Below are 24,540 nucleotides of genomic sequence, written 5' to 3'. Positions count from 1 at the left end.
CTCCTACACCATTTTAATGGGCATAGCTGGTTTATTTTACGCGTTTTGTTTGATGGTACTGTTAAAACGCTGGCAGCCGTGCGTTAACCTTGGACCCTGAAGGTAAAAGTGCGCTTAACCAGCTGATCGTTGCCTTTATCGAGCCAGTGTTGCCTTCCTCCCCTTGTGTGCAAGAGAGATTTCAGGAAACTATGCGGTGGTTAGCCTTGTTAAGGCCGTGTAGGGATCAACTGTAGTCGTACTTAGTATCATTAACCGGTATTGTCAAGGAGCCCTGCCTGGCTATCTGCTTTGTTGTATTCACGGTTGATCGGATATTAGTCAGTGCTGACATGATGCGCTGTGCAAATACTCGTTTGCTGGACTGAATGTCAGAACAAACACAGCTTCATGCTAAATGTTGACATAGGCGTGCTGATGCCGGATGTAGGTGGATGTCGGATGTGGTCAGTGTCCACATGGCTTCAGGCTTCATTTAGCTTTGACTAGAGGATAGTCCGTCGGACATTGGGTGTTGCCATGGGCAGTGTGTGAGGCCTAGGCGGAAATGTGATCCGCACTTTTGTTGAACTTTGCGTTTACGAAGCTTACCTGCCACACCGGGGAGGGGAGGAACGGGAAGGAGAGAGAGTGAGGTGGGGGGGGGAGAGAAAGCGAGTGCTCATTACGACCCTGCTGTAACTTATGCATTTACCAGAATCAATGAAGGGAGGTTCTCAGAGGAGCAGTCTACTTCTACGGTTGATTATTTCATTGATGTGGCGTTAGAGGGTTTTAATCTGCAGAGAGGCATAAATTTCTTTCTCAGGCTTAATGGTGCAGGGTTAGGTAAATTACCTGGTGTTTCCCTGGGTGAAAAGAAAACTAGAAATGCCTTAAGCCTTTAAAATGCTTGTGGAATATGAGGGCAAAATACTCATTCCAGATAAGCGCACGCTGAGAGAATTTGCGTTATCAAATGCGGAAAATTATATTATGTTACAATCACTTAGCAAATGCTCTTATCCAGAGTGACTTGCTGAAGTGGAGATCGCCAGTGTTTCTCTGAGGAATAGTCATGCGCGACATCATCACGAAAGTACAGAAGGCCGAGTTATAAATATTAAGAGCAAAGTTATCCAAACAAACAAACAACGGCATTGCATTTAAATTACATTTCTTTTATCCAAAACGACATAAAATAAGTGCATACTGAAGGAATTTGTAAGTAGGCAGCGGATGGCAGTGTAGTATAATGGTTAGGGAACTGGGCTTGCAACCTGAAGGTTGCAGGTTTGATAGCCAGATGGGACACTGCCATTGTACCCTTGAGCAGTGTAATTGGCATGAATTGCTTCAGTATATATTAATCTATACAAATGGATACTGTATAAAAAGAAGGGTCAGGGGAGCCATGGCGTGAGTCTCTAGAGGTGGGTCTTTAGTCTGCATTGGAAGATGGGTTTCTGCTGTCCTGACTGCAGTATTTGTAGCGGTAGTATTTCATGTTGTATTTTACGAGGTAAAGTAATAGTCATTTCATTAAAAAATAAAAAAACTTTTACTGGGAGAGAGAATTTATTATTTAGTACATACACATCTCACTTAGTCCAAAAGCAGCCAAACTGTATAATGCATAAGGTAAAAAAAACGTAATATCATTAAGTTTACTTCGCTTTGCTTTAGATCAGTGGTTTACAATCCTCTCCTTGGGTAACCCGAGCCAGCTCCAGGTATTTGATGTGTTCCATCTCAAAGCGCCCCTGATACTGCTAAATCAAGCGCTTCATTAGTCGTACCCGGTGGGCTTGAGGTGGAACGCATCAAATACCTGGATCCAGCTGGGGTAGGAGGAGAGGTTTGGGGAACCACTGCGTCAGATAATACATTCTCAAACTGAGGGGGCGGGAGCTAAAACGAGGGGGTGGTAGGGGGGAGGGTGTCAACTAGGTTGGAGGTCGCCGGAGCTGTGGAAAAAAGGCTTCCTAATTAGTGTGATATTCATTAACTCTGGAAATAAGAGAAAAATGCTTGCAGCTGATCACCGAGTAAGCCTCTAATGCCTTTTTTCCTCCTCAGTCACACATTGGTTCATTATATCGTGAACAAACATTAAATTTAGCAGGGAAATAGCCAGCTTCTGTTTTCGAGCGTCCTGTGTATGTCGCAATCTCTTTGTCGCCCTGGCAACATCACATTACGTTGCATTCATTTAGCAGCATAAGAGTGCATAATATAGCCACTGGAGAACGGTGCCAAACCTGGCTAACAGCATTCCCAGATCAGTGAGTACATGCAAAATCACAAAAGCACTAAATTTAAGTTAACTATGCTCATCTGGAACCATACTTAAAAACTGTGAAATCATGCCAGTGAACATCCCTAACAAGGCATAAAAAGCTATAAAACCATACAAAATTACATAATGACTTGAATTTAATGGCAGGGGTGGAAAGATGTGGGGGATCAGAGAGAAGCTAAGTGCGGTCTTACTAGGCGGGTTTTTTTAGTCTGCCCCGGAAGATGGCTGACGATTCTTCTCGTGCTGACCACCATGTTTGTCGTTCATTCCACTGCTGGAGGGCCAGCACAGACATCGTAACTGGAAAGAGCAACCAGACAGAGCACGGTATGCTTCAAATAGAGTCGTGCTGTGAGCAGGGTGTGTGCTGTAAGTCATACACCGTGTGCTAGTGAAGAGGAGGTCCACACATTGGAAAATACTCAAACCCCCTCCCTTAGATGATTTCATCAGTCGGACCAGCTCTGTAGCCACTGTCCATTGGGTTCTTTGGGGGTGGGAGGCAAACCCCTATACCAGTACATAGACCTTCTGTGTCAACAGAAAATTGTAGACAGACCCTACCCTAAGCCCAGATCATATAATTCATTGAAATGACTGAATATTACAAATCTGCAAGATCAGTCTGTCCGTATCCCAAGTGGCTCTGTCCGTGACTTGAGTTTCAAGTGTCCTCAGACCTGGTTTTGGATCTGTCCTTTCAGCTGGTGAGGAGGATCTACAAGGGAGTCCCTCTCCAGCTCCGGGGCGAGGTGTGGTGCCTCCTGCTGGATATTCCCAAAATAAAGGCGGAGAAGAAGGACTTCTATGAGGTACGCAGATGCGCCTCTCTCCCACCACGTGTCCCAGGATCACGCGTGTTTCTGTGTGCCCCAAAAAAGTCATCAGTGCACATGGAGCTGCAAATGTGCCATTTTGAATTTTGTCTGTTTATCATGTGTGCATTTTGACACCGGTATTGTCATTCAGGTTTTCTTTTATGAAGCACAAACTTGATTTCTGTGAGAGGTGAGGGCCCTGGTTGCTGCTGTGAAATTGTATGTGGGCACTTTTGAGATTCTGTTATTGATTCTTTCCAAAATTAGAACAAAGAAAAAACCCCTATCTATCTAAACATGAGTTTTCGTGGGTTTCTTAATGAAAAAGCAAGCTGATAATTATTGAGGGAGGCTGTGTGTAGGCAGTTTACCCTGCGATACTGAGTCACTTTGAGCCAACCGAGCTCAGCTTTATTAAATTTCTTGACACTTGTGAAGCGGAGGCTGGAGGAATGTGGCTTAAAATAATGTTCTTCTCTTTCTCTTTCTCCCTCGCTCCTTCCTTCTTTCCTTCCTGCTTGATCTTCTCATCCCTCCTGCCTTCCGTAGAAGCTGAAGCTGAGGGCGAGAGGGACGTCTCCAGACGTCCGTCAGATCGACCTGGACGTGAACCGCACGTATCGCGACCACATCATGTTCATGCACCGCTACGACGTCAAGTGAGTCCCGTGCTGGGTCTTACTCTCACTAATAACAAGCCCCCTTTGGTGTCCCACGAAGGAGTGCTGTCAGATTCTTATTGGTCTTCATACAGGTCATTTACTGGACATTCACTTGGGGACTGCAACAGTTAATAAAAAAATAATAAAAAATTTAAAGTGTGGGTTTGGGAAGAATGATGCAGCTGTTTATTCCGCAGTGTTCATTTATTTTTCCATTTGTTTATGTTGTTATTCCGAGCGACGCTTTCATTACGAAACTGTGACCTCTGAAAGCTACGACTTGTGAAACGGAATTCGTCACAAAGCAGCCATTCGTTTGGCCAATCAGGATCCGGAGCGTGAGGATTCCTCATCCGTCACACATTTTTAAAGCCAGTCGTGTGGCCTGGTTCGCAGCCTGCCGAGCGTCTCCCCGTAGTCCGCGCAGTCGCTCTTGTGTCGGTTTTGTAAATCGCCGGGCCGGGGACCGGGGCTTGCAGAGTGAGTGGGCTGCCGCACAGAAAGTGGAACGGAATATTTGGGAGGGTTTGCTCCGGAACAGAGCGCGGGTTTGTTCCCTGCGGTCTCCGACGGACGCGAGGCAGAAGGGATGGGGAGCGGTCTGTCGGGCGAGCTTCTGCGCGCGGAGAACCAGGGACGTTCAGGGCACAGTGAAGCTCTTTATGCAGACGCCCACACTGCCCCGGGCCCAGCTGCAAAGAGGCCACACGCTGTGCTTCATCACTGAAGTCCTCCTCTCCTTCCCTCTACGCTTCCAGGAGAAATACTTTTTTTTTTCTGGGCTCAAATAGCGAAACATAAAAATTTAAACGAGTCCACATTCGTAATTCATTGTCAGCCTTACACCGTATTCCTTATTGTTCGATCGTTCAGTAAAAGAAGAATCTGTAGGCTGCTGGATGGCTAGTCCTGTCCTGTTGAGGCACTGTTCTAGTGCGTGGGTGGAGCCTGCAGTCTGGTAACGAATCCAGATCGTGTCCGTGCCAACTGTGGCCGACAGCCCCGCAGGCGACGCGCGATTGGCTCTCGCGTCAGCCAATGAAAGAAGGATTTCAGTCAGCCAGCCACCGTGTGTATGTATATACACATATAGATTCCAGACTGAGAGTGGAATCCACAGTGGTGCAGTGGGTAGCACTGTCACCTCACAGCAAAAAGGGTTTTTGGGTTCGAATCCCGGCCTGGGCCTTTCTGTGTGAAGATTGCGTGTTGCCCCTGTGTGTGGGTTCCCTCCAGGTACTCTGGTTACTTCCCACAGTCCAAAGACATCCAGTTAGGCTCATGGGAAACTCTAAATTGCCCATAGGCATGACATAAACATATATTTTTTAAAAGTAATTAATTACAATAAACATCACCCAAGGATGGCGGGTTTGGGTGGCGGGTGCCTCCTACCTCACTGCTTATTAGAAACTCTGATCGCTTAGCGGAAAAGGATACGCTAATTAGGCTGGGCTGTTGACTTCTGGTGCAGTTACTGATGTATCATTTGGCCGACTGTGGTGTGGAATAAACAGTTGACATGTCGGCATGTTATAGAGGAGAAGCATATGCTAGCGTAGCTCTGCTGAATTGACTGGGCTTTCTGAATTGAGGTGATTTTTTTTTTTTAATGCTTTGTGTCTTCAAGAGATAAGGTGATATATTCAACTTAAAGCTAAAGCTGTGTTTTCGTTTCATTTTGATATTCATGATGTTATTCGTTTTGTTTGAAGCCCCCCACAGTTTAATATTTGTACATGTTCATAATGTTTTCAGAGCGATATCCCTTTGTGATTGGATCTCATTCAAAACTCTATAAAACCTCAGGAGGAAATTTTATTCTGAGGTTGTATTTAGTCTAGTGTACCATGAAATGGCGCTTTTAAATTGTGTCAGTGAAGCCCTGGGACCAAAATGTGCGTAGATTTTATTATTGGTCTCTTATTGTTCACTTTTACAGTGGAAAGTGCACTGCTGAATGTGTATGTGAGTTTGGCTGCTTTTCTCTAACTGACTATTGATTTTCTGCAGTTTACATTTCCGAATAAGTGAATTTGTGCAGCCACAGTGGACGTTTTAATGGCATTTTAACCAACCGGTCACATAGAGGCCTTTGTAAATGCAGCCTCACATGCACACAGTGAAGCTATTCCACAAGAAATGAGAGGCGTTTTCGTGCTGGGTAAAATTGGCTTCACGTTCTGAGCTGAAACTCTGAGCTTTTAATATGTTGTATTTGCACAGCACGTTTTCCTGTGCCTTCCCTCCCTCTATGCCTTAGAGAAATCTTCTACCCAACTTATGGGTTTGTCCTTGGTTTCTGTTATTTGAGCTTTTCTTTCTGACACTTTTCAGTTATGTTCGTTATGTTGGGGAAAAAACGTGTATTTGGTTCATGAAAGTCTTGTAATGGAACTATAAACAGGCCTTATTGCATATTTATTGAGTCTGAGCTAATTTGGGAGGTTGGGCAAGGAACTGGGTGTACGGACTCAGAGGGTTATGGCTTTTAATTCACGCTGTTTTCCCTGACAAAAGTAATCTACCGGTGACATTTTGTCTGTCGAAATGAGTAATATGCACAACGCTTTGCAGTCTGAGCTCCTGTTAGGCATCTGTGGCGCAACGATGCCAAGGACCTACTAAGAAGGCATTGAGGTCTTTGATGATGATGTCATTGTAACATGATGAGAGAATGGCTTCTGATGACCTTTGACCTTCTCGTTCCCAGGCAGCAGGCCCTGTTCCACGTCCTCACGGCCTACTCCATGTACAACACGGTACGCTCCCTCGCCTCCGCTCGACCACACCCCGGCAAACGAGAAGATGATGCGGTCCCCTTCTTTTTATTTATCGGGCTCTTCGGTCGATGGTTTTTTTGGTTTTTTTTTAAACAAAGCTGAATAATTTCAGGATCGATCCTCCCCTTTCAAGTAAAACGATCCCCTGTGTTCATGATGGAAATTGATTTTTGTGATATTTCCATACACACACACTCTATCCTATACACACACGCACGCAAGCACACACACACACACACATACGCACACTCGCACACACACAGGGAGAAGTGAGACCCTTATAAAGAGAAAGAATGCTGACTTTGGTAGGCGCTGACATTATAGAAGTAAAGAAACCCCAAGGCTGGTTCAGCTAAAATTCACATGTAACGTCTGAGAGACGCGCTGCAGGAAGTGCTTTTGGAGGACCTCTCACCTGCTAGCTCTCATTTTTCATTCATTGTGGGCTCTGATAAAAATAGTGAGAGCCAGAGAACAGCAGAGGAGCGCATGAATTATTAAATATTCCAGCAGCCCCCTGCTGCATCTATCACCTTCACCGGAGAGCGTGTGTGGTGACTGCAGGTGTACACACTCCTCCTGCAAAGGCTTTTAAATGTATGGGCCCTAAATATAACATGCCGTGACAAATAGTTTCTTGACCTTCTGTACCAATAATCGTCTTTCCTTCCGGAACTTTACCTCCGTCAGCCTTGGGTAGAGGACAGGTTATTTTTTTCCATCTGCCATTTGTCTCTTTTGTCTGTGGGGGGAAAAAAAGATATCTGAATAGCATCTCGAAACATTGTGAAATGATTGGCTCTGACACGAGGAAGAAATGATTAGGTATTAGGGCTGCTATGGCAACAGCTATGGGAGACCGGGTACTGAATTCGCTCAGGTTATTGGACTGACGTCTCACTTCCTGAGCTCCATTTGATGGTGTTTGTACAAGGTTGTGCACCTCCTGCACCAGGGATTGGACGGGGCATTGCACGCCCCCTAGAATATGCGCATTTGCCCTTTGATGCTTCCGAGTCCTTGTTAAAACGTGGTGGTTGGTTTCAGATGAATTATTTAATGTAGAATCTGCCTCGCGTTTGCGGAATAGGTGGGTTTTTAAAGTGAAACGTGAGACCTATGAGGCTGATAAATATGTGAAAAATATGTCGGAGCCATATCATATAGCACTAGGAACGGGGGAAAAAAAAGGCCCAGGTGTTGTAAATGAGTAGACGTACAGCTCTTTTGCGCAGTAGTAACGCTGGAGTTTTGTCTCTCTCCTTCCGTGCAGGAGGTGGGCTACTGCCAGGGCATGAGTCAGATCACTGCCCTGCTGCTCATCTACATGAACGAGGAGGACGCGTTCTGGGCCCTGGTCAAGCTGCTGTCCGGTCAGAAGCACTCCATGCACGGTAAACAGGACCGCTCTGAAGCCACGCATGGTCAGTTTGACCTCTCTGAGACCTATAACTGCAGGGAGCATAGAAGTGTTTAAATGGACCAGTCAGCCTATCTAGGGTTCTCTAGGTTTGCCTGATGTCTAGAGTGCACCCAACACTGTGTGGAGCCCGTTCAGAAATTGCTTGGGACCTGCTTTGGGACCTGACGCACAAAGGTTCAGCCACATTGTTAACCGTTAACATGACTAGTGTAGCCTTGCTGCTCATTCCGAGGCACAAGCAGGCCATTCAGTATTTGTGATTTCATATATTCACCTTTGACCTTTGACACCCTCGTGCCCAGGTTTCTTCGTTCCTGGTTTCCCCAAGCTGATGAGGTTTCAGGAGCACCATGACCGCATTCTGAAGAAGATGATGCCCAAACTCAAGCAACATCTGGTGAGAGCTTTGAAGAACTGTGGTGACTTTCTCTGTGACAGACTTCAGAAAGGCTGCTTAGAACTTCAGTGGCCATCAGAGAGACTGCACTAATCAGTCTTAGAAAATGTGTTTGTAGTCATAATTCATTATAATCAATAAATAATTAAATCAGTGATAATTCTAAACTGTCAGTGGTGTCGTCAAGACAATCACAAGCAAGTCTGATTTAAGTGTCTTTGAGTCTGATTGCAAGTGCCCTTTGACTGTGCGGCCATTTTCTCTTGAATATCGTCATGGAAACTCTGTTATCCTGTCATTTGAATCTTGTTTCCCAGGACAGCCAGGAAGTCTTCACCAGCCTGTACACCATGAAGTGGTTCTTCCAGTGCTTTCTTGATAGAGTAGGTCACTCTTCTCTCTGCTTTTCCCCCAAGCTTTTCCTTTTACATTTTATATGGTTATTGTTACTCTTTCATATTTCTCTTCGGTTATGAAATTAAATACAAGTCAACTGTCGCGAGGTGAACATTTGCATACAAAACCGTGGAAAACACTGTCAGTCTTTACTGGGCAATTCCAGCCCAGTACGATGTGTTATAAAATGATAGTAATAGCTGTGATTTTTTTTGATTCTGCGTAGACGCCTTTCACCTTGACTCTCAGGATATGGGACATCTACATCCTTGAGGGAGAGAGAGTCCTTACTGCTATGTCTTACACTGTCCTCAAACTCCATAAAAGTAAGATACTACATTATCCTCAGTCCCCATGAAATATTATGCTCCATAAACTACAGTGTTTTACCTTATCCTCAAACCCCACTAAACACACTACCCAGACTCCATAAAAGATCCAAAGCTGTCTCTTCAACGCCATCCTATAAGAGACCTGACACCATCTTCAGACCCTATGGAAGATTCTGTACCTGTGTCCTTCTCTCATCCGAGTACTGTTTCTGTACAGAGCACCTGCTGAAGCTGTCCATGGAAGACCTTGTGGATTTCCTGCAGGTCAGCTTGGCCAAGGACTTCTTCTTCGACGACGACTTTGTGATCGAACAGCTGCAGAATTCCATGTCGGAACTCCGACGCTCCAAACTGGAGCTGCCCGCGCCAGGTAAATCCCCACCTCTGCCTGAATGGACGCTTCCTGCTTTAGAGTAGATAATCCGCTTAAGAAACTTCATATTATCCTCATTCGATTCTTCGTGGGGCCTTCCAGCCCCTCGAGAGTTTGTCCGTGTCACGCTCCGCTTAGTAAGTTTCACTCATTTTTCTGACAAGAGGTCACGAGAGCCACTTAAATCCATAGATCAAATATTTCAGTGGACATTAATCTGAGTAAGAGCACATTTTTGTGCTTTTACTTCCACTGAGTTCCCATGCATGGTTTAGGTCTCAGACCACAGTCCGTGTGGATGTCTAAGACTAAACACACTCAATGTTTGAATCTCTTGGTACGAATAACACACTGTTTTGGTCTTTGAATGCTCATTGAATGCAGAGTTTAGCTTACTAACACTACACTTGGATGTCATACTTGCACAAGGTTTGGACTAGTGGTGGGCTGATATATCGGTATGACCATGCCGTGTTACAAAAGTCAAACAGCATATCATGATGCATGATCACGTCACACAATCAAGTTTTCTCACAAGTCTGAGAGAAATATGGCACCTAATACAAAACTGCAAGACAAAGGAGCAAGACTCTACACTGTATGCCCATTATGAATGTTCCCAGCTCATGATATGTAGCTATGGTGCTTTGATTTGTTGATACTCCACAAGCGTACTTGACAGTTCACTTCAGATGAAGGACGCCTGACCTTTTCTTCCAATACACGCGTTTGAAAGCTATGAATCCAACAGCCATTCGGGCCATTGGTAAAAATTTACAAGGAGTCCGTCTCCGGGCCCCACAGTAAACGGGTCAATTCGATAGTCCCGTGGTTTCTTTGACTTTAACAAGAGAGATGGGACCGCGGTACAGGACAAGGTCCTGATCTGTGGGCAATTTAGAAGGAATGGCCAAAAGAGGCAATACTTCAAACCTATCTCACCAGCTCCGCGGTCCCATCATCCCTCAAGTCATGCTCGTATAGCATAGCCACGTCATAAAGCATATTGCAGAACCTTTCACGTGAGGTACTCTGTCAGGCGATGGCATATTTTAAACTTTTACAATGGTTAGCATAAATGTGTGTTTATAAATAAGTGTTTTAAATACGTACATGTTATTTTTTTGTACCACAGTGGTAATTAGCTTGCTTGCATAGTCACTGTCGTTATAAGCCAGTGTGAAGATTGCAGACTGTGTAAGGGGCATGTGCATTGACACAAATGCTTAATGAAGGATTCAACCAAGTAATTAAATTTGTCCTTTTAATCCTTTTGAAGTGTTTCAAGGACAATGTAATATCCCAAATTACTTGAGTCCAAATTATTTTTGTTTTTGTTCATTAAAAGTAATAATCTGCCATAGACAATTGTAGCCTGCACGATAGTCAGGTGCAAGATACCTTAATCTCTTCCACTTTTTACAGTTATTATTCTTTAGAAAGTGTATTAAATGGTTTAAAATATGAAATACCCAGTAACTTGTTTTTGTTCAATAAATAAATGCAGTATAAAGCCAGGCAAATAAATATGAAATGAACTGACTGAGGTGCTCATTTTAATGATTGCTCTAAAAAAGATATATAAGAAAATGGTCAATACAAAAGACACGTTGGCATTTGTGAAAATATTTCTTTTGTTGTCATACCTTTAGAGTCTGTTACCGTTGCACCCCTACTTTGGACCAAGGTCCTGTTGTTGAGAAGGGTCTTTTTTGTGATTAATCTTCTTGCTCTATCTCCGTTTCTCCCCTCTTCCTCCGACACTCTCGTCCAGCCTACAAATCACTGGGTGTGAGTGGGGGACACATTCCCTCCTACAACAGCAAGCGGTGGGCAAGCCTGAGCGGTGTACCCTGTGTCCTCATCCGTGTGTCCGTCCGTCCGTCCGTCCGTCCCTCCCTCCCTTCGTCTGTCTGTCTGACTGACAGACAGACCGCCCCCCCCCGGGGTTTCCAGCCTGGCTAACGCACGCTGGCCCCTCGAAACATCGGGCGTGGCGTTTGCAGCGGCGCACGGTGGGCGCGCTGCGTCGCCATGGCGATGGTCCGAGCGGGCAGCGTGCCAGCTGACGGTGCCCGTCTATCCTTGTGATGGCTCCACCCATTCACATCACCCCAAAATGGCATGGTGTCCAGTCCAGTCCAGTCCAGTCCACCCCCCCCTCCACACACACCCCCTCCCTTACTTAAAAAAAAAAACAGAAACTAAACTCGGCTTACATCAGAACCCAAATGTGACAGAGACTTTGGAAACTGAGGTCTTTTTTTTTGTTGTGTTTTTTTTTTGCATGTGTTTGAAATGCAGCAGATGGCTGCTCTTACATAAGAGTGTTTCACCGAAGGCCTCGACTTCAGCTCCACCCCGGGAGCTCATTAAAAATTGAGAGAGCGTTTTTTTTTTTTTAACCTCGCGGCTGCGTAGTCGCTCCAGCCTGAAGAGGTGCTCCGCTGCCTGGCCTTCGCTGCGGCGTTCTCTCCGGCACCTTCCGAGCGCAACGCAAGTGACGGGCACAGGGCTTCGCAGACGAAGCGGAAGGGAAATGTCTTCGCAGCTCGTACTTTGGAAGCTTAAAATGTCTGAAAGCCCGAAGGAACCGGAGCATTCGGACTGCCGCGACAATTTCTCACAGCAGTTGCATCATATTTCTTTAATTAAGAGTTCAAGAGATGAGCTTGAGTCTCGGTTAGGATATGGATTTTCCTTGAAGTGCGAATGTCATTATTAAAATAGATTTAGGGAGGATGTAAAAAAATTAATTGAGGAAACATTTTTGCTTACCCCTCCGGGGTGTGGACGTCAGGTGGGAATTATAGAAGCATCAAAAAAGCATTGAAGTATCGGTCATTACATTATTTCACCACTTCTAGAGCTGTCGGGTATCCCCTGCCCAGGATTTCAGAACGTTTTCTTGGTTTGCTCTGTTAGCATATATTTATGAGTCATGAAACAGTTTATAATAATGCTTTACACACCACAACCATTTCCCCCTGTACAGGGGAACTTCAGTGACAGTCTAACAATGGCCGGCAACACCGGCGTTACTATGAGGTTGTGCCTTATCGATTATTATAAAGTTCATGTGTAACCTTAAGTGCCTGTTGGAAACCAGTTAGATCAAGTCTTTTCTTTCAAAAAGAAAAACAAGTGTTCAACAGGAGCAGGTCTGTGGGTCCTCTCTTGGGGTTGTATTTTTCTGTCAAGCGACGCACCGCAGTTCTTGTTTGTCCAATTGCGTTCACTCGCTCCCCTGCGATGGCCTGCGGTGTCTGTGGTAGGTCTGTCCCTCACAGCTGTTGTTTTCCTGGACATTTGGAGTTGTTGTCTTCATCATCATCATCGTCATCATCATTGTCATTTTGTATATCTTCGTGTCTCATGTCCTAAGTGTTTTTCGTGATCTCTCGTGCTGGTTGGAAAATATAAAAAAGGTGTGCTTTTTTTTTTTTTTTTTTTTGAATTGGTGTTTTTCAATTTCTTTCTGGAATTTTGCTTCACAATGGGGATGTATATAATATGCAGCGTGTTTTTATAAGTTGCGTGTGCTTATTCATTGTGTGGTGTATTTTTTTGTTTTGTTTTCTTTGATGCAGTCGCTGCTCACTGACTGGTTTTTTATTGAGCAGAATCCTCTCACTTCTACTGTATGTTTACACATTCTGCACTTGAGTCACATAGACAAACAACATGCTGGATGAGGGGCAGCTGGTAATTGGACATTCAGGGATGTGCAAACAATCGCTCCTGCGGATAATATATTCAAGCATTTTTTTTCCGTGGTTTGAGTAGTTGGATGTAAGACGGTGTGTTTTCCTTTCTGTAATTGCCTTTCTTTCTTTCTTTCTTTCTTTCTTTATTTTCAGGCTGCAGTATTGCATGATGTTGTGCACATTCTGTATTTGTTTGCCTTAAAAGTTGTTTTTCTTTTTCCCCCACTTGAATGGTTTACGGTCACTGAAGTGTAACGTCCATTTTGGTTTTGGCCTCACCAGGTAAAGAGGATGAGTTGCCCAAGAAGCCCCTGGGTCAGCTCCCGCCCGAGCCTGCCACCACCACCGCCACCACCACCGCCAACCACATGGTGAACGGGCAGAGCCACAACGCCAAGCCGGCGGAGACGCCGCTGACGCCCAGCGCCGGTCCGGAGCGCCCCCAGGAGGAGGTGCGGGCCAGCGTCGGTCCGGAGCCGCCCCAGGAGGGGGGGGGTCGGCCCAGCTCCGGTCCGGAGCGTCCCCAGGAGGGGAGCCGGCCCAGCAGCCGGGCCCGGAGGAACTCGCTGGAGAAGCTGGTGCGGCAGCACAAGGCCGAGAAGAGGGAGGCCCGTTCGCGGGGGAGCTCCGGGGAGGCGGAGCCTCGGAAGCCGCCGCCCGCGGCGACCTCATCCCCGGGGCCCGGCGTAGCGCCAAACTCCGCCGCTCAGGACGAGCCCAGGGCGGCCAACCACGCCACGGCCAACCACAACCACAACGCGGCGTCCGGCGGCCGCAAGGACTTCACGCCGCGCTGGGTGAAGCCGTCGGAGACCAGGCTGGAGGCCGCCAGGACCGCCGCGGGGCGGGGCCTGGTCTTCATCCAGGGCGGCTCGCCGCCCCCGTCCGGCCCGGAGGACGGCCCGCTGCCCCACCGCCGGCCCCGCTCCCGAGGCGGCTTCGTGGCCGACGCCAACCGCGGCTCCAACGCGTCGCAGTACGACAACGTGCCCGGGCTGGAGCAGGACTTCGCCGATGCGCCGGAGCTGGAGCAGCCGCCCCTGCGGGGACATCTCGGGCCTCCGGCGCCCAAACAGAGCAGCCCCAACCGAGCGCCCGGCGGCGCCGAGATCGGGACCGGGCCCCGGGCCCCCAAACACACGCTGCAGGTGGGCAGCCCGGACCCGCGTCCCATGGGGAGACCCTCGCCCAGCTACCCCAACCCCCCGTACCTGGGGCCCCCGCTCAGGCCCCCCCTCGGCCCGCCCCTGCAGGTCTCCCCCGGGAGGCCCCGCGCGGGCCCGCCCTTCCACGCGGCGTACGGCGGCGTTCCGGTGGACCTCCGGCCGGACGAGCGCCACTACGGCACCGCGCTGAGGGCCCCCGCCAGCCTCTCCCCCGAAAAGGCCCTCGTGAACTCCTACGCCACCTACCGCCGGCCGCCGCCGCCCAGCGCCGCGCCGGCCGCCCGCATCACCGTGGCGCCCGCGGAGCCCAGCGCGCAGTTCGACAGCTCCGGCTCCGCCCCCGGCAGCTTCCTGCGGCAGCCCACCAGGCTGATCGGCGTGCCGGCGTTCGCACCCTCGGACTACGGGCAGGAGGGGTGGAGGAGGGTGGACCAGCCCCCGCCCCCGCCCTACCACCCCGAGGGACACGGGGGGGGCGGCGGGGCTGGAGGGGGGCGGCAGTGGAGCCACGAAAGCGATTCGCCCCAGTCCTCCAGTGGCGTGCCCCGATCGCCCAGCTTCCACAAGGCGCAGATGTCGCCCGTGAACGAGTTCCGCTACCCGCCGGCTCCGGACGGCCTGCGCCATTACAGGACACAGTATCAGGAGCAGCAGCAGCCCCCGCCGAGGCAGCAGCAGCTCCCCCCAGTGTTCGGAGGACCACACTACAGGCACGCACCAGAAGCGTTTGCCATGCAAGAGTCTATGCTGCTGTGAGCGTGCGAGAGAGAGAGAGAGACAGTGAACTGCTGCAGGGTCACCTGCATGGTAACAAAAGTGGGGAAAGTTGCTACTACTCTCACTTTTCTCTCAACTGTTTTTTTTTTGTTGTTTTTATGTGACATACTGAGCTTAAGTCATAATTATGTGACTGAGCACACCAGCTTCTGGGGTTTTATGAATCCTATTCTTTTAAGTACTTTAGAGTTTTTTTTTTGTTGTTGTTGTTTAAAAATTAACGCCAGATGTTTATTGCTTATAGTGTAGAACAAAATGTACAGTAAAGGTTTAGTTAATATACAGAGCTGTTTATGATTCCTCAATATACTGATCTGGAGTTCTTTATTTCCCCAAGTGTCAAAAATATAGTAACTTTATTTTAAAATCTTTATATTTTTTTTACTGGGTTACTTCCAAATATCTACTTTAGAAGGTCAATTTCTTTTATATAGTTGTGAATATCGTATTTTTCCATGAGAGGAAATAAAGCTCTATCTGATGAGAATATGACTAAACTTGCCAGAGCTGAAAGTATTTTCATTCTTTCAGTGACCAAAAATAGACAGATGCCTCCAATCTTATCACATAAAATGTATTGATTTCCCTCAAAGGAGTATTTTGCTTAATTTGTCTTGCATTGCTGACATCAGCCAATACATTTCTGTTGCTTGCGGAACATGTCTTCAAGAGCACTCTGGGAATTTGAGTTCCATTTACATCTAATAATTCTAATATTATGGTAAATTCAGTCTTCGTCATGTTTGACAGTTAAACAGTCATTAACAGCACATTAACAGTATCTACTACAGTGTGGTGCTCAATTAAAGAAAATGGTAGATACGGAGTAGCCTTTCATATGGTTCTCAGGTGAGATTTATAATGTGGAACGTGTATTTTAAAGACTGTATATCAAGCACTATTTGTGGCACACTACAGTACGTAACGCTTTTGTATGCTTTTTTTTAGTCTTTTATTTATTCCATCACCAAATCACATATAAATCGGTAGATCCACAATCATTCCAGATCATATTTCGGTTTGGTCACGTAAGATGTGAATGGACGGCATTGCACACTGATTCAGATTAACAGTGAGAGTGTTGTTTTTGTATTGCATTGTAGAACCACTCATTCATTCCTCAGATCAAATTGGTAGAAGAATGAAAAAGGAAAATTTGCCTTTTCATTACTTTTCCCTTTCAGAGCTTTGGTGGGGAAAACTCTGAATTTACAAGACCGCTCTTTTTCCCAACGCATGCATCTGTCGTGGCTGAAGGTGCAAACGGCATTCACTGTGCAAGTGCAGCTGGTCGGGTGCTGACTCTACGTCACCACGTTGCTGCGGAAACATCAGAGAGAGGTGTCAGAAGGTCGCTTGTTAGCTGGGGAACAAGCTGTGCGTGTTCTCTAATGGAGAAAAAAGACCACAGACTGTATATCTATTTAATACACTATATTTTCATTATGTCATTTGGAGTGGTTTGTACTTGCTGTCATGCTTTATTTTGGAATCATTTTTTAAATGCAAATTTAAGTAACCGTGCAGAATATTTTGCTTTGCAGTGTCAGTCTTGCTTATTCGTAAACTTGATTTTGAAAGAAAAAAAAAAAACAGAATAGCCACACACACTCAAACAATAATCCTTATTTCTGAACCGAACATTGCATTGCAATGTGTAGTGATCAGTGTGGCCAGATGAGCCATTTGCCTGTAACGGCTCAATACTGCTCACATGCATGTTATCCTTAATTTATTAATCTGATCCTCAGCCTCAGGCTCTCACTCTCTGTATTAGTCTACACTGTAACATGAGCACTACACTGAACTGAGTATTTTGAAGGGTGATGATGTCAGGATTTCAAATTTTTTTTAAGTTCAAATGTGTTCTCAGTGCTTAGAGAAATCCTTCAGAAATGAAGAGGTTGTTTCTAATGGCAAGGAATTAACTCCACTGTCATGTTTTTTTTAACTTGACCTCCCACCTCCTTGCTGTCTTACTCCTTGATCACAAGGATTATTTCACGCTCACGCTGAAATCCTGTTACGATAATGTCCCCCAAAAAAAAATTTTTTCCACCATATTACTAAGTGAATACTGTTGCCTAATCAATAAAAAAGTCTTTATATATATTGTGTTTATTGAATGCATTTTGTCTTTTTTTTTTTTGTAATTGTAGTCCAGTCATTTCAGTATAGGCTGGTACATTCTGAACCGGTCCAAGCAGAAATGCCAAGCTGTGTAGATTGATTCCAAAATGACTTTCTAAAATCAATGGTAATAATAAATATTGAATTAATTTCATATGATTTAAATGTATATAAATGTAGGATTTATAATCTCGTTTTAATATATAGGCTACGGATCAGGACGATATTTTTCAGTATGGTATTACGTAGTATGTGATACACCCAATGACATTTTCATGGTCTTACAAATATGGAATACTTCATAGATTTTAATGTGAATAAGAGACTAAATAAACCAAATTAATTTTCAGTAAACACCGGGTTGAGTTGAATTTTCTGTTCATCGCTTCTTTTTAACGCTTGTAATCTATTATACCAAGGTAAAACATGAATTTCTCCATGAGTTCCCTTTGGAATTTCTGCCGCCTAGTGGAGTAAACTGTCCTTTCGAGTGAACTTGCCTCGTTCAGCCAACAAACGGGGCGCTGTCGAGAATAAAGCATTGGTTAAATTCTGTGCCTACCTTCCCCTCTATCGTTTGTCATTTTTGCAAGGTCCCTGTGCAGAAATGGCTGTCTACGGATTTGCCGCCGCGGCCGGCTCTTTTTCCCGTTTTAGGGGAACTGTTTTACTGAGCAGGTGGACGCTGCCATATTCAAGTCTTCATGCGGGTGCGCGATCGCTATGCACGCGGTCTGAAACTCAACTGACTGTCAGACACCAACAAAATGGAATAAGGTAGCTAACGTTTGGCTAGTTAGTTCGCTAGTTTTCCGTAACGATTTTTGGAGGTGAAAGTTTTTCCAAAAGTATCTCAAGCTCGTATTGAGTTTAAATAAAGTGAAGAGTGATGGAATAGCATTTGCATGTCAGTGTCACTATATTATTTTGATAGCACTTTTGCGATAGCTAGCAACATTTACTGTAGCCAATCAGGAAGCTGAGCAGCTAGCTTGTAGTTTACAGCGGAAGGTAGGCTACGCCCCACACCTGAGCCCTCCTATTGGTTTCAGTCTTGATGACCAGTGTTTATTTCGTGGACACGAAACCGGTTCGAATAAATAATTTAATTATGGTTAGGTTTATCTAATCTCAGCAGTGCTCTTTGTTTGATTTGTCTGGTTTCACTAGTGTGAATCCCCTCTCATGTCCATAGACAAGAAGCAGTTCACTTATTGAAAAGGTTAACTAGGTAGGCTACAGTATTGATCAAGGGATCACGACTGCAATTTGCCAATAAATGTTTTCACTCAATATTTGGTCTGAACACCGATGTATAATGGAATACTAGTTTTTTACCGTTTCAAGTTTAATTATTGATCACTGCATGCTGACGCTCTTGCCCAGTAACGGTGACATATTTTCTGTTACTAGGAATATAGTTTTGAACAATCCCAAGAAGAGGAATGCATTATCCTTGTCTATGCTTACATCCCTGCGGTCAGACATCTTGGCTGACATTGACAGTGATGACCTCAGGGTCATAATTATATCAGGTATGCTGTTTCTACCATTTCATCTCAACATATCAGGCTACTCCCAATTATGCTGGGTTGTAATCTTGAAGTAATTTAGAATAGGAATATTTGTACATTTTATTCAGTGACTAATTTCTGGACACTCCTACCCACTTACAGTGTACAATGTTACAATGCAGTTGTACCAAGATACACAAACAAAAACAACAAGAAAATGTTGCAAGTAATGCATCTGTCTTAAATCACCATTTTAGGAATAATGATCTATAAAAGCAATATCAAACTCCACTTTGGGTTTTGGGATGATCACATGCTAAACATAGTATATTTTCAGGTTCAAGCACTGGCAAGTTGTCAGTTGGAGCCATGTGTTGTATGGGTTGTGTTTCATATAGTATTTTGAGTGATTATGATGGTTGCAGGTGGCCCATTCCACCACCAGGGGACGTGTGAGGGAAAGAGTACATAATAATGTTTAACAGTATTGCAATTGCAAGAGAGTTCAAGCAGAGTATGTTTAAATTTATGTGTAAATGTATGCTGAGAGCTATGGTGAGTAATATTTATGTTTTGTGTATGTATTTATATTTAGTCCTATTCACCATCGTATTGCTGTAATCCTCACTATCAGTTCAGGAGAACGCAGTCGCAAATGTGCTCTCTGAAACGTGTTTATTCCACCACTGCTCTTTCTCACACCACAGTATTAGCTACAGGTTGAGCTTGCACAGACATGAGTGGGAGGATAAGTCGCTCTGGATAAGAGCGTCTGCTAAATGCCTGTAATGTAATGTAATGTAATGGAGGAAGAAGCTTCCTGTGCAGCTTGTGCCAGCTGACTCTGGGCACTGGGGATTGCTGGTGAGACAGGGTCACCCTGGACCACTGAGTCCCCCCTCCCTAAGCAGAGTTGTGGCCAAATATTTCATTACAGGCATTTAGGAGATGCTCTTGTCCAGAGCGACTTACATAACACTCTACGTAGCATTTACATCGCAGGTTACGTTGTAGGTTAAGTACCTTGCTCAAGGGTACAACGGCAGTGACCTTTAGGTTGCAAGACCAGTTCCTTACCCATTATCAGACCATCCACACACTGGAATAGTCCTGGAACAGCCAGCCAGCAGCCCCATTACTTTTTCAAATTATTTTCTATTTGTTCCACAGTTTCTGTGGAAAAACAGGTTTGTGAACAGAATTTGTTTTCACTGCAGCCCTTGATACATCCTGTTTGGGACGAGGAGCTCGTGTTGAGGAAAGAGCTGGTAACTGCCGCTCTAAACAGTACTGCTGAAGCACTTAACAATGGGTGGAGGCCAGCGTGTATCCCTTTTTCAGGCAGGTCACCGTTTGACCTGGTTATGAACTTCAGGCCAGCTTTGAAGGTTTAATTTTGTTTTGTCTTAGCCGAGGGCCCAGTGTTCTCGTCGGGCCATGACCTGAAGGAGCTGACGTCTGCCCAGGGGAGAGAGCACCACAGCCAGGTGTTCCAGGTGTGCTCTGAGGTGAGGCTCTTCTCCAAACCCTCACCTGTCCCCCCTGAGATTCAGGCCCCTGCGTAGGCACTGTTGAAACAGAACTGCAGTCAAGGCTGGCACTCGAGTTCACAGTTTTTACACCCGGGTATTTTTTTCCCGGGTGAAGTGTGTGATTTGTGAACCATGAAAGGACTGAGGCTTTTTTTGGGGAAGGAATTTCCTGAGAAATAGGTTGACATCTATAATATCCCCAATTCCATTCTTATTCCTTACTGTATGTGAAAACCTGATCCTGAGCTATGAGGTCACTGGAGCATGTATATTCTGTGCTCTGCAATCTAAAGTTTGGCATCGGATTGACAGCAAATCTGGAATTAGTGTGCAGCTGTACAATGCACATTGAGTTTGCCTGTTATCGTGAAGATAATTATAGAAACAAGTTAAAACTGACAGAAGGACTCTGGCATATCTCACCTCAGCAAACCTCCTCATAAGCTTCCCCCCCTTGTAAAAATGGTGTAACTTTCCCTGCAATAATACAAGTTTGAGGTAATATTTGTTCTGGCAGTTTGTGTCTCATTAAAAAAATTTCAAAGGCCTTTAACTCCTCACATAAATAATGAAAAGCTTTTCGCAAAGTTAAACATTTTATTGTGAATATTGCCATGCTTTGAAAGATGCTGGAATTTTTGAGAGAATTTTAATGAGGCCAACCCAACCTGAGAGAGATAAGGAAAGTACTTTCTGTCGTGCTACATCCTGTTTACATTCTTGAAACTCACTGAGTGAAATTCAGATTAAACGTGGAAGCTGAAAGCACGGATCATAAAAATTATGAACAGTTGTGCAGCCACTAAAAGATGGGGAAAAGTAGGAGAGTGAGCATAAAGCTGTCAAATTTACTGAGCAAATTTCTCATTATAATTTTCAGCCTGGGATTTCTCCAAACTGCTCGAAAATAAATAAGGTGTGGGGGGGGGAAGGAAGGAAGGAAGTCGGCTTGAGTTCATTAAATTAAATTTTGGGTAAAACCCATGGCAAGAAGCACATAAACACTTATCAAGGCCTTTCGCTTGAGATGAGTCGAAATGTTCGTGTTTTGCCATCTTTAGTAAAATGTGGATTAAAAAGTCTCTCATTCCAAGTGAAAGAACCTGGCCTGGCCTTGGCTTGGATTGTTTGTTGAGAAGTTGACTTGTCATTCTCACAGAGTTTATTTTAATCTTCTGCTATTGTCTTTACTAAATATTATGTCATGTTTTGGGCAATCTGTGAGAAGCATTTCCTTTTTTGTGGCACTTTTTCAATTAGTAATATATTATTTTTTGCGATTGGTTGTTTTTATGATCAGAGAGGCTAGCCCTTCACCACAGGCAGATAACTGCCAGCTTTGATTCTGTCTGGTGTGAAAATGGACTCCTGGGAAATTCATCTTCCTGTTGTTTTTCATGCGATGATTATAACTAATTGTAAATTAAACTTCTAAAAAAATACATCATTTTGAAAAAACCCATCTAGTTAAACCAACACAAAGTTGGTCCGTTTAGCAGATTAATTGACGCAGACTGTCTCTGCTGCAGCATCACCCGTATCCCAGGCAACCATTGTCCCTAAGCACTCTGCTGAAGTGTTCACAGCCTTTAATGTTGAATAATCACTGTCAATAAAGGTTTTTCCATGGAGCCTGAGAGGAGGAGGAGAGCTCAGCGCGAGGTATCAACGAAGCATGAATAATTCAGCTACTCTCTGGAGACAGAAGAGTAATTGTATTCAGTTTGTCATTTTTTAAAGTGTATATAATTATTCATGCTGAGGGCGAATGGAGAAAAGGCTATGTCTGTATATTGTTTGCCTTTGTTTTGCGTTATCTAAGGTCATGACCCTGATACAAGACATTCCGGTTCCTGTGATCGCCAAGGTCAACGGTGTCGCCACGGCCGCAGGGTGCCAGCTCGTTGCCAGCTGCGATATCGCCGTGGCGACGGAGAAATCCACCTTTGCCACCCCGGGCGTCAACGTGGGGCTCTTCTGTTCCACGCCGGCCGTGGCCATTGGCCGAGCCGTCCCCAGGAAGGTCGCCGAAGTTCCCCGCTGTAGTCCTGTCTGCTCTGACTGAAGGGCTTCTGTAAAACAAAAAATAGGTTATATATGAGTGCTCAAATGCACCGCACAACACACAGATCTATAATGATGCAAGAAAATGTTAAATGGTCCCATTAAAATTATGGCGCCACAATAGTAGAGTGTATATAATGGTAAACCTCACCAACAAGCGGTTGGTTAGTGGAATTGTGAGGAATCTTAAATGACCAAAATAACACAATTTTTATATTTGAAATGAATGTTTGTGTATTGCTTTCTAATATCAATTATGTTTTTATCATATACGTAGATTTTTCTTGTTTGCTTTTTTCCTAAGAACGCAGACCCCAGTAAGTAGCGCCAGTTCTTCTCTTCCGAAGGTTGCCATGGAGATGCTCTTGACGGGAGCCCCCATCTCGGCCCACGATGCCCTGCTGCACGGGCTGGTCAGCAGGGTGGTCCCGGAGGAGCGTCTGGAGGCGGAGACCATGGCCATCGCCCGGCGGGTGTGCGAGTCGAGCCGCCCGGTGGTGGCCCTGGGTAAGGCCACGTTCTACCGGCAGATGGCCCAGGGCCGGGACGCGGCCTACTCCACCGCCTCCGGGGTCATGGTGGACAACCTGGCGCTGAGGGACGGGCAGGAGGGCATCCGGGCCTTCCTGGAGAAACGGAAGCCCGTGTGGACAAACAGTACGGAAAAGGCACACGAGTGACTTATTTTTCTGAATGGGGTGGTGGGGAGGGCGGAGGACTGTGTCTCGTCTCTGTACCCCAGGGGTCAATATCTGCTCTGGGTGGGCAGTAGTGATGGACGATGTGTAATTCCAGTCCTCTGGGTGTCTGCTACCTTAAAGGCGTATTAAGAGCGTTTTAAAACAACCCATTAATTACTCATGAGTAAGTGTTAGCCCAGAGTAAGCCCATCCAGGCCTTTGGCTCTCCCCCGATGGTAGGTCTTATTTCCCAGAGGCAGTGTCTCCATGCTGGTATGCACCTCATGAATCTTTGAGTGAAATTACTAATCTGTAATGCATTTTTTATGAAAATGTGCTATTGCTAATGCAATTGGTCTCAGGGGAGAGGAATGTGTTTCATGAGCTGAGTTATGCTTCACATGCTATGTGGAATAGTGTGTTTGGCATCAACAATTTTTTTGTGTGGGAGTTCTTTGAGTAGGGTAAAGGTGAATCTATAAAAATAAATGAGAATGCAATTATTAGTTTCTCGTGTTTTCTCTGGTGTTGAGCAACTGATTTGGTTGAGTAATACCCACTATTTTATTAGCAAAATATTCCATTAAAAAGAAGCCAGCCAGTATGAATGATGAGGCCGCCATTTTAGACAGTCCTACAAAGGATGAGCACCACAGCTCAGCACCGAGTAGCATGACAGATCTTGAGAAGTTAGAGCAGACTAAAACCAAGTCATTGGGTTATGTCAGAAATTTCCTAAATGTTAATATGAGTTTGCAAAGGACAAAAAGTTGAGGATCAAGGAGTTGATTTGAACATGGTACATGTTAAGGATGGGGCAATATTAGTGTTGTGTTTAGGAGCATGGGAAAGGGTTAGGACAAGGCTTAGTCTTTGATTTTGGATGATCCTAATTTTTTCTCTGGTGTGATTTAACACTATAGCCTTATATATTTAGATTTTTGTCTATTGAAACACTTTTTACAAAATAAATGACTACAAACATATTACTTTGTGTTTTTATTATTGAATTGATTTGAGTTGTTTTTCAATAATTTAAATGGAAAAATCTGATATTTAAGAGAGGCTTGAGTTAAGTTTTAGGTTTCAAATTAGGGTTTGGGTTAGGAACATGGTAAGTGTTGGGGTTTGGGCAATATCAGAGTTGTGTTTAGGACTATGGGAAAGGGTTAGGACAAATCTAAGGCTTTGATTTTGGATCCATATTTTTTTCCACTAGTGGGATTTAACACTATAGCCTGGAGAGAACACCTAGGGATTATACTTTACTGTTTCCTTTGATGATGCAGAAACAGGCTCGAATAATGCTACTAACTAGTCACAAGGGGGAGCCTTTCTCCAGATAATTAGAGCGCAAACATCCCCATAAGTTATATTTCGGTTTCACTAAGTTTCAGAGCAAGTCCATCTGGATCTGAGCGTAGCTCTGTTGGCCTTCATTACCGAGTCAGTGCATAACAGGGGTCACAGGTTCCCGGAATGTGATGTAGGATTAACAGTGGGAT

At 45.1% G+C, this 24,540-nt stretch overlaps 2 protein-coding genes across 4 annotated transcripts in view; both read left to right on the top strand.

Moving 5' to 3' along the window:
• The window catches only part of usp6nl (USP6 N-terminal like), a 71,436-nt gene extending 53,837 nt beyond the window's left edge, over positions 1-17,599 (top strand). For all 3 annotated transcript variants that reach the window (XM_064342575.1, XM_064342572.1, XM_064342573.1), the window contains 9 exons: positions 2,986-3,093; positions 3,649-3,758; positions 6,475-6,523; positions 7,818-7,938; positions 8,270-8,364; positions 8,682-8,747; positions 8,987-9,086; positions 9,310-9,462; positions 13,455-17,599. In XM_064342575.1, the coding sequence (XP_064198645.1) occupies positions 2,986-3,093; positions 3,649-3,758; positions 6,475-6,523; positions 7,818-7,938; positions 8,270-8,364; positions 8,682-8,747; positions 8,987-9,086; positions 9,310-9,462; positions 13,455-15,094 (2,442 nt within the window). In that variant the 3' untranslated portion in view covers positions 15,095-17,599. The remainder of the gene's footprint in view (positions 1-2,985; positions 3,094-3,648; positions 3,759-6,474; positions 6,524-7,817; positions 7,939-8,269; positions 8,365-8,681; positions 8,748-8,986; positions 9,087-9,309; positions 9,463-13,454) is intronic.
• Positions 17,600-17,744: 145 nt separating this feature from the next.
• On the top strand, positions 17,745-24,021 carry echdc3 (enoyl CoA hydratase domain containing 3). The gene is made up of 5 exons (XM_064342594.1): positions 17,745-18,022; positions 18,659-18,780; positions 20,170-20,267; positions 22,114-22,314; positions 22,703-24,021. Exons 1-5 carry the CDS (start codon positions 17,853-17,855, stop codon positions 23,033-23,035), a joined length of 924 nt encoding a protein of 307 aa, XP_064198664.1. The 5' UTR covers positions 17,745-17,852; the 3' UTR covers positions 23,036-24,021.
• Positions 24,022-24,540: the final 519 nt, after the last annotated feature.

The sequence above is a fragment of the Anguilla rostrata genome, chromosome 7 (assembly GCF_018555375.3).
Source record: "Anguilla rostrata isolate EN2019 chromosome 7, ASM1855537v3, whole genome shotgun sequence".
Taxonomy (NCBI): domain Eukaryota; kingdom Metazoa; phylum Chordata; class Actinopteri; order Anguilliformes; family Anguillidae; genus Anguilla; species Anguilla rostrata.
Note: the sequence above shows the minus strand (reverse complement) of the source record. Positions and strands in the feature narration are given on the sequence as shown.

Coding starts and splice junctions, on each gene's coding strand:
- echdc3 (XM_064342594.1), top strand. CDS start 17,853: ATGGCTGTCTACGGATTTGCCGCCGCGGCCGGCTCTTTTTCCCGTTTT. Junction 18,023..18,658: donor CACCAACAAAATGGAATAAG/GTAGCTAACGTT, acceptor TTCTGTTACTAG/GAATATAGTTTTGAACAATC. Junction 18,781..20,169: donor CAGGGTCATAATTATATCAG/GTATGCTGTTTC, acceptor GTTTTGTCTTAG/CCGAGGGCCCAGTGTTCTCG.